The sequence below is a fragment of the Hemibagrus wyckioides genome, linkage group LG29 (genome assembly GCF_019097595.1).
Source record: "Hemibagrus wyckioides isolate EC202008001 linkage group LG29, SWU_Hwy_1.0, whole genome shotgun sequence".
In the NCBI taxonomy this organism is placed as follows: domain Eukaryota; kingdom Metazoa; phylum Chordata; class Actinopteri; order Siluriformes; family Bagridae; genus Hemibagrus; species Hemibagrus wyckioides.
In genome coordinates, this window is record NC_080738.1 from 1029837 (window position 1) to 1039836 (window position 10000).

Genomic DNA, 10000 nt, shown 5'->3' on the forward strand with positions numbered 1-10000 from the left:
AAGGGAATGTTAGAGGAACATTAGAATAATGTTAGAGGAATGTTAAAGGAACATTAGGGGAATGTTAGAGGAACATTAGAGGAACGTTAGAGGAACATTAGAGGAATGTTAGAAGAACATTAGAGGAATGTTAGGGGAATGTTAGAGGAACATTCGAAGAACATTAGAGGAATGTTAGAGGAACATTAGAGGAATGTTAGAAGAACATTAGAGGAATGTTAGGGGAATGTTAGAGGAACATTCGAAGAACATTAGAGGAATGTTAGAGGAACATTAGAGGAATGTTAGGGGAATGTTAGAGGAACATATCTCTAGTCTATTCTTTGTTTAGCAGCTCGTGGAGTTTAAGCACATTAAGGATGTGTTCTCTGTGTCACCTTGAAGAGACTGTAGAGGTTTCCTCCATAGCTGCTGAGGAATTTGGTCACTGTGTGGTAGCGCAGGAAGGAGGTTTGTTTCCAGCGATCCACTCGCTCATTATTAGGAACGTGCCACACTGCCACGTCCTCCGCTGTGATGTCATAATACCCAGGATTCTGTGGGATAAAGCAGGAGGATGAAGGAGAGGAGGAAGAACGGTCTCCTCGTGTGGGAATGAGGTGTCTATGGAACACCATGAGTGTGTTTATGGAGCTCCATATTGTTATAAGTGTAAATGTCAGAATACTTTAATGATATTTCTTCCAGTCTCTCATGTGGTCAGGTTTGTGTGTGGATTTATTTGGATTTGGACCTTAAAGTCATCGCTGGTTGCAGCTTCTGCAGTGCCGAATGTCACGGTGTTACTCCACGATCCGTCTCCATCAGGTGAGTTCGAATTTCCACCCTGCTGACTGGACCAGCGATCTCCTTTAGATTAGAGAAATGTTAGAGGAGCATTAGAGGAGGAGTGTTAGATAAACATTAGAGGAGCATTAGATAAATGTTAGAGGAGCATTAGATAAACGTAAAGGGGGTTTGGTAAGTGTTAGAGGAGTGTTAGATAAACGTTAGAGGAGCGTTAGATAAATGTTAGAGGAGCGTTAGAGGAACATTAGAGGAGCATTAGATAAATGTTAGAGGAGCATTAGAGGAGCCTTAGATAAACATTAGAGGAGCGTTAGATAAACGTTAGAGGAGCGTTAGATAAACAATAGAGGAGCGTTAGATAAACGTTAGAGGAGCGTTAGATAAATGTTAGAGGAGCGTTAGAGGAACATATATAAACATTAGAGGAGCATTAGATAAATGTTAGAGGAGCGTTAATTAAACAATAGAGGAGTGTTAGATAAACGTTAGAGGAGCGTTAATTAAACAATAGAGGAGTGTTAGATAAACGTTAGAGGAGCGTTAATTAAACAATAGAGGAGTGTTAGATAAACGTTAGAGGAGCGTTAGATAAACAATAGAGGAGTGTTAGATAAATGTTAGAGGAGCGTTAATTAAACAATAGAGGAGTGTTAGATAAACGTTAGAGGAGCGTTAGATAAACAATAGAGGAGTATTAGATAAATGTTAGAGGAGCGTTAGATAAACAATAGAGGAGTGTTAGATAAATGTTAGAGGAGTGTTAGATAAACAATAGAGGAGTGTTAGATAAACAATAGAGGAGCGTCAGATAAACGTTTGTATTAAAATTAAGAGATAATGTTGGAGCACTGACCGGTGGTGCATTTCCCGTACATGTTGTTCTCGTGAACGCTGGCCACCAGAGTCCATCCTCCTCCTGCAGTGGTCATGTCACAGTAGGTCTGATACACCACACCCCTCGCTGACCTCAGGAAATAAAGACCGTCTGCAGAAATAGAGATAAATAATTCAAACCCCACCTTCCCCACTGTAGTGCTGAGTGACGCTCAGTGATGCTGGACTGCTGAAGTGGTAGCTGTTTGTTTGTTTGTTTGTTTGTTTGTTTGTTTGTTTGTGATCATGCACTGTACCTTTGTTGAATTTATGTTTTTGTTTGAGCTCTTTGCAGCTTCGGGCAGTGGGAGGATCCCGTCCTGCAGAAGGAACAGTCAGGTTACACCACAGTGTTCGTACAGCTCTGCACTTTAGTACGTTTCACTGGAACATCATTTAGCATCATCATGACTGACCACTCAGGTGTGTGTGTAAGTTACAGACAGTACAGGACAGCACTAATGGGTTGCTGTGTGAAAACTAGCAGACCGGTAGGTACAGGTAAGAGGGAAAAGGTACACAATTATTCAGCATTCTCCACACACACACACACACACACACACACAGAAGGACCTTGATGATCTGTTCCACTGAGGTTTATAACCAGGATTAAAGAGAGGAAAACATTCCAGCTCCTGATCATTGTCTGATCCTGATAGAGCTACCAAGGTCCGAGTCTCAGCCTTGAGTCCCACTATCTCATCTCTGTCTCTGCTCTCTTCCTATAATATTCTGAACAAACATTCTCTGGTCATAACAATCTCTAATCATAAACAACTTCTAGTCACGCTTACAGAAGGTCAGAACCTTACACACACACACACAAACACAGAGGGTGAGGGTATATAACAGAGAGTGAGGGTATATAACAGAGGGTGAGGGTATATAACAGACGATTAGGGTATATAACAGAGGGTGAGGGTATATAACAGACGATTAGGGTATATAACAGAGAGTGAGGGTATATAACAGATGATTAGGGTATATAACAGAGGGTGAGGGTAAATAACATAGGGTGAGGGTATATAACAGAGAGTGAGGGTATATAACAGAGGGTGAGGGTAAATAACATAGGGTGAGGGTATATAACAGAGGGTGAGGGTAAATAACAGAGAGTGAGGGTATATAACAGAGGGTGAGGGTAAATAACATAGGGTGAGGGTATATAACAGAGAGTGAGGGTATATAACAGAGGGTGAGGGTATATAACAGAGAGTGAGGGTATATAACAGAGGGTGAGGGTATATAACAGAGGGTGAGGGTAAATAACATAGGGTGAGGGTATATAACAGAGGGTGAGGGTATATAACAGAGGGTGAGGGTATATAACAGAGGGTGAGGGTATATAACAGAGAGTGAGGGTATATAACAGAGGGTGAGGGTATATAACAGAGGGTGAGGGTAAATAACAGAGAGTGAGGGTATATAACAGAGGGTGAGGGTATATAACAGAGTGAGGGTATATAACAGAGTGAGGGTATATAACAGAGTGAGGGTATATAACAGAGAGTGAGGGTATATAACAGAGTGAGGGTATATAACAGAGTGAGGGTATATAACAGATGATTAGGGTATATAACAGAGGGTGAGGGTATATAACAGAGGGTGAGGGTATATAACAGAGGGTGAGGGTATATAACAGATGATTAGGGTATATAACAGAGGGTGAGGGTATATAACAGAGAGTGAGGGTATATAACAGAGAGTGAGGGTATATAACAGAGAGTGAGGGTATATAACAGATGATTAGGGTATATAACAGAGGGTGAGGGTATATAACAGAGAGTGAGGGTATATAACAGATGATTAGGGTATATAACAGAGGGTGAGGGTATATAACAGAGAGTGAGGGTATATAACAGATGATTAGGGTATATAACAGAGGGTGAGGGTATATAACAGAGGGTGAGGGTATATAACAGAGAGTGAGGGTATATAACAGATGATTAGGGTATATAACAGAGGGTGAGGGTATATAACAGAGGGTGAGGGTATATAACAGAGGGTGAGGGTATATAACAGAGAGTGAGGGTATATAACAGATGATTAGGGTATATAACAGAGGGTGAGGGTATATAACAGAGAGTGAGGGTATATAACAGAGAGTGAGGGTATATAACAGATGATTAGGGTATATAACAGAGGGTGAGGGTATATAACAGAGGGTGAGGGTATATAACAGAGTGAGGGTATATAACAGATGATTAGGGTATATAACAGAGGGTGAGGGTATATAACAGAGGGTGAGGGTATATAACAGAGGGTGAGGGTATATAACAGAGAGTGAGGGTATATAACAGATGATTAGGGTATATAACAGAGGGTGAGGGTATATAACAGATGATTAGGGTATATAACAGAGGGTGAGGGTATATAACAGATGATTAGGGTATATAACAGAGGGTGAGGGTATATAACAGAGAGTGAGGGTATATAACAGAGAGTGAGGGTATATAACAGATGATTAGGGTATATAACAGAGGGTGAGGGTATATAACAGAGGGTGAGGGTATATAACAGAGGGTGAGGGTATATAACAGAGAGTGAGGGTATATAACAGATGATTAGGGTATATAACAGAGGGTGAGGGTATATAACAGATGATTAGGGTATATAACAGAGGGTGAGGGTATATAACAGATGATTAGGGTATATAACAGAGGGTGAGGGTATATAACAGAGAGTGAGGGTATATAACAGAGAGTGAGGGTATATAACAGATGATTAGGGTATATAACAGAGGGTGAGGGTATATAACAGAGGGTGAGGGTATATAACAGAGGGTGAGGGTATATAACAGATGATTAGGGTATATAACAGAGAGTGAGGGTATATAACAGAGGGTGAGGGTATATAACAGAGAGTGAGGGTATATAACAGAGGGTGAGGGTAAATAACATAGGGTGAGGGTATATAACAGAGGGTGAGGGTATATAACAGAGGGTGAGGGTATATAACAGATGATTAGGGTATATAACAGAGGGTGAGGGTATATAACAGAGTGAGGGTACATAACAGAGTGTGAGGGTATATAACAGAGGGTGAGGGTACATAACAGAGTGTGAGGGTATATAACAGAGTGTGAGGGTATATAACAGAGGGTGAGGGTATATAACAGAGAGTGAGGGTACATAACAGAGTGTGAGGGTATATAACAGAGGGTGAGGGTACATAACAGAGTGTGAGGGTATATAACAGAGGGTGAGGGTACATAACAGAGTGTGAGGGTATATAACAGAGTGTGAGGGTATATAACAGAGGGTGAGGGTATATAACAGAGAGTGAGGGTATATAACAGAGGGTGAGGGTATATAACAGAGTGTGAGGGTATATAACAGAGGGTGAGGGTACATAACAGAGTGTGAGGGTATATAACAGAGTGTGAGGGTATATAACAGAGAGTGAGGGTACATAACAGAGTGTGAGGGTATATAACAGAGGGTGAGGGTACATAACAGAGTGTGAGGGTATATAACAGAGTGTGAGGGTATATAACAGAGGGTGAGGGTATATAACAGAGTGTGAGGGTATATAACAGAGGGTGAGGGTATATAACAGAGAGTGAGGGTATATAACAGAGGGTGAGGGTATATAACAGAGGGGTATCAGTGAACTTGTACCTCTCTGACACAGACAGATGTTTATTACAGACACAAAGGTCAGCAGCAGGAGCGTCCGACTCGCCATCTCTGAAATGGAAATAAATCCCATGGTGTGTGTTAAAGTGAGGAAGATGTTCACACTGAGCTAATACCATGTTTACAAATAATTGCACCAAGGGGTAGCATATATAGGGAGAAAAGCAGTGGGCCTAAAACAGAACCTTGTGGAACACCGAACATAACCTTGGTATGCATGGAGAAGTCACCATCTAGATCTACAAACTGATAACGGTCAGTCAAATAAGACCTGAGCCAGGAGAGGGCTGTTCCTTTAACACCAACATGTTCTAGTCTATCAAGTAGAACAGTGTGGTCAATGGTGTCAAAAGCTGCACTAAGATCCAGTAACACCAGTAAGGAGACACAACCCTGATCAGAGGTCAGTAACAGGTCATTGACCACTTTAACCAGTGCTGTCTCTGTGCTATGATGAGGTCTAAATCCTGACTGATACATTTCATAAATGTTATTTCTATGCAGGTCTGAACAGAACTGCTGTGCTACAGCCTTTTCTAGGATCTTGGAGATAAAGGGCAGGTTTGATATCGGTCTATAGTTAGACAGCTGACAGGGGTCGAGGTCCGGTTTTTTAATCAAGGGTTTGATAACTGCTAGCTTAAAAGATTTAGGCACATAGCCAGTGCTTAGAGAAGAATTAATTACTTTTAGAAGGGGTTCAGTAGCTACTGGTAATATCTGTTTAAGGAAAGATGTGGGTAAAGGATCTAGGATGCAGGTAGAAGATTTTGAAGAGGAAATTAGTGAAATTAGATCAGGCTCTTGAAGTGGAGTGAAGCACTCTAAGCTCTGATCAGAAATAGTTATATTATCTAAAGGATTATCTATCAAATAATATGGTTTTAAATTAATAGACTGAATTTTTTTGCCTGATATTGTCAATTTTTTCATTGAAGAAATTCATGAAGTCATTGCTGCTAAATGTAGATGGTGTGCGCTTTTCTACAGTGGTTTTACTCCTAGTGAGTTTTGCTACAGTGCTAAATAAAAATTGTGGATTGTTTTTGTTATCTTCGATTAGGGCAGAGAGATACGCTGATCTAGCAGAACTAAGAGAATTTTTGTATCTCAGAAGGCTTTCCTTCCACGCAATCTGGAATACTGCTAATTTAGTTTGACGCCATTTACACTCTAGTTTCCTAGCTGATTGTTTTAAAGCTCGTGTGTGGTCGTTGTACCAGGGTGCTAGTTTCTTCTCTTTAATTATTAAATTAAAGATAAATCCCAGATAATTCTGGGAGACTATCGGTAAATCTCTCTGCAGTAGCAGACGTAAATATACGCTTCATACAGTAACGCGGCAAATCGAACATCTCGTGTCTAAGACACATTATAAATGAAGATCATGATCTGAGATAGCTTCCGACTGTGGAAGAGTGAATATGTTTTCTATATTTAATCCGAATGTAAAAATGAGATCCAGAGTGTGACCTCCATTATGAGTGGGTCCTATTACATTTTGATTAACACCTAATGAATCTAAGATGGACACACCTGCTGTTCTCAGAGGGTCTTCTGGCTTATCAAAATGAATGTTGAAGTCTCCTACTATTAATGCTTTGTCTAAAGAAACAACAAGGTTTGAAGTAAAATCTCCAAGTTCACTGAGGAATTCAGAGTATGGCCCTGGGGGTCTGTAAATAACAATTAGTGGAATTGACTCTGTGAACTTATTATCTGTAGTTGCATAAGTTTCGAATGTGTTGAACTGATGTCTGGGTTTTTGTGTGGCGCTTAGCTTATTATCATGAATAACTGCGACACCTCCTCCCCTGCCTGTTAGACGCGGTTGATGTATATAGCTATAGCCAGACGGACCAGCTTCATTTAATGCTACGTACTCGTTTTGTTTAATCCATGTTTCTGTTAAACAAAGAACACTGAACTCCTGATCAGTAATCAGTTCATTAATTATAAGTGTTTTAGTTGACAGAGATCTTATATTTAACAGTCCTAGCTTCAGATCAAAGGTGCTGACTGTGCATTCACTATCATCTAGTTTTATGTTAATCAGGTTACTAAAACAAATTTTCTGATTTCTGTTAAAACATTTTCGTTTGGTTCGGGGAACAGACACAGTCTCGATGTTATGAACCCTGAGTGACGACTCTTTGCAGCCAGCAGACGGTGGGATTAACCTGCTTGTCTGCTCCCTGGCCCTGGATCGTCACCAATTAACTAGATCTGCTCTAAGACTATGTGCTATGCTGCAAGAAATGAGACCAGCACCCTCCCGAGTGGGATGGACACCGTCCCGTCCTAACAGGCCAGCCTTGCCCTTAAAGGAGCTCCAATTGTCTATGAAGCCCACATTGTTTTCGGAGCACCACCTGGACATCCAGCAGTTCAGCGACCATAACCTGCTGTAAGCTACATCACCACGCCGCATTGGGATGGAGCCAGAGCATACTACAGCATCGGACATCGCCTTCGCTAATTTACACACCTCTACAACATTACTCTTAGTAACCTCAGACTGATGAAGGCGTATATCATTAGCTCCTACATGGAAAACTATCTTTGAGAACCTGTGCTTGCCTAGGACCCTGAGATTACCTGCAATGTCCGGCGCCCTGGCTCCCGGAATACACCTAACCTGTGCTGCTGGAGCCCCTAAAGGCCTAGCTAATTTCACATGCCTTAAAATTGAGTCTCCTATAACCATAGCTCTTTAGGTTTCTCAGTGGGTTCTTCACTGAGGAGAGCAAACCTGTTGGTCATGTGAAGCAGAGAGGAGTGGTGCTCCCGTGGGCAAGCCTTAGCGTTAGCCTTGGCTTTGCGACTATGCCGCCGAGTCGTCACCCATTCGCCCAGCTGTGAGGGCTCTAATGCCGGAGTTGGGGGGTTACTACACTACTGTCACCATCACTAACCCTCTCTAGAGTCTGGATGCGCACCTCTAAAGCTAATATCTTCTCCGTCAGAGAGCTAACTAGCGTACACTTATCACAGGTAAAATTAACACTAATGACGGAGGAAGAATTACTGAACATCCTGCAGCTCACACACTGAACAAGCTGAAAGTTAGTCATAGTGAATGACCACGTACCTTTGAGTGAATTTGTCCTGATAATAAAGAGATCCGGAGAGGGATTTCCTCCGATTGCTGTATGAAAACCGGAAAAAAGGCTTCTCCCAAGAGAAAACAAATGAACAATTAACTGCGATATGCAGTTTTCTAAAGATTTAGAAAATGAAACCTGACAACATAAAATATTCAGGCAAAAGAGAAAAAATTAGACTATATAAACTTCAAATAAAAAACGCCGAAACAGGCAAGAAACTCGCGGTAAGTGCTTCAAATACAGGAACAATAAAATAAAATAATATAAAAAGTATATTTATATAAAATAATTATATATAATAGAAATATATTATTTAAAAATAAATAATATTAATAATACAATAATAAATAATAAAAAATAAATTCTGAAAAAAATGAAGCCTGAGATCAGACTTGAGCTCGTGTCACTCACCAGAAGGTGCTGAAGTTTTCAGATCTTCAGTGATTCTTCAGAACGGAGGCTGAGCAGAGCATGATCTGAGGGGGACTTCAGCAGGGTTTATATAGTGTGTGTGTGTGTGGGTGTGTGTATATGTGTATATGTGTATATGTGTGTGTGTGTGTGTGTGTGTGTACGTGTCCAGATAGGCAGAATGAATGTTTTCTGGTTGTAGATAAACACATAAGGTTTGTTTAGGGCCTTGAGTCTACATCTCATGACAGCAGTGTGATGAGACCCTTTAGGTGAGCACACACACACACACACACACACACACACACACAGTGTTGGGTAGGTTACTTTGGAAATGTAATAGGTTACAGATTACAGGTTCCTCTGTTTAAAATGTAATAAGTCGTGTAACTTTTCAATGACTTGAAGTAAAGTAACTGATTACTTTTTGATTACTTTTAAGTTTCTAATGGATATTTTCAACGAAATCATTTCCAAACATTTATCCCAGGCAGGGTTAACCTTACAGTAGAACTCAACTCTGTTTACTGTTAGAATTTTAAATCTTTCATCACTTGAATTAAGATTATATTCATTACATTTTAAGCCCAGACACAAAACCAGACTTCAGAACAAAAACGGTTTAATACTGTTTTAGGAATCAGATCTTTGCATAGCTATGACAGGACACACTGGCAAGTAACAATGCCTTGGAAAAAACATAATCTGTAAAGAGTCATCATAATGTACACTACAGCGCTAAAATAACTGAGTTATATTAGATCTGACACCAACACATTTACAAGGAGGAAAAGTGTGAGATATATATTTACTGTCAAAGGTTCAGAAATAGAAGTGTGTCTGGTAAAGGTAACTAGCAGACTAGCTAATTTGTGGTGAATGTTATGAATACAGGTCTTGAGTACTCTGTGGACTCGATGAACGCGCAGGCGGGTTTTAGTGGATTTTTTCCACAGAGCAGCTTCAGTAAATCAACTGACCACTCCGTCACTTTTTATTATACAGAAACGAGTAATATATCATTCCAAACTAAAGGGTCTGTTTTTATCTCTGCACACTCGCAGTAATGACAAAAAATTTTACATTTTAAATATATTATAAAATAAAGAAAGGATAGGTTCCATACCTGCAGATGCTTCCTCAGGTTCAACATTGAAGCCTTTGATGCTGAAAGCATTTGAA

The 10000-nt window shown here is 40.4% G+C and overlaps 1 protein-coding gene across 2 annotated transcripts in view; it reads right to left on the reverse strand.

Annotated features, from left to right (window-relative positions):
- LOC131348928 (intelectin-like) overlaps positions 1-8936 on the reverse strand; it is an 11694-nt gene extending 2758 nt beyond the window's left edge. The window contains exons 1-7 of one of the 2 annotated variants that reach the window (XM_058384172.1): positions 8819-8936; positions 8392-8471; positions 5283-5351; positions 1920-1982; positions 1643-1774; positions 734-849; positions 378-536 (exon numbers count right to left, since the gene is read on the reverse strand). In XM_058384172.1, coding sequence (XP_058240155.1) covers positions 378-536; positions 734-849; positions 1643-1774; positions 1920-1982; positions 5283-5349 — 537 coding nt within the window. In that variant the 5' untranslated portion in view covers positions 5350-5351; positions 8392-8471; positions 8819-8936. Of the gene's footprint in view, positions 1-377; positions 537-733; positions 850-1642; positions 1775-1919; positions 1983-5282; positions 5352-8391; positions 8475-8818 lie in introns of those variants that run through there. The other variant, XM_058384173.1, reaches the window with a different exon arrangement.
- Between the last annotated feature and the right edge of the window lie 1064 nt (positions 8937-10000).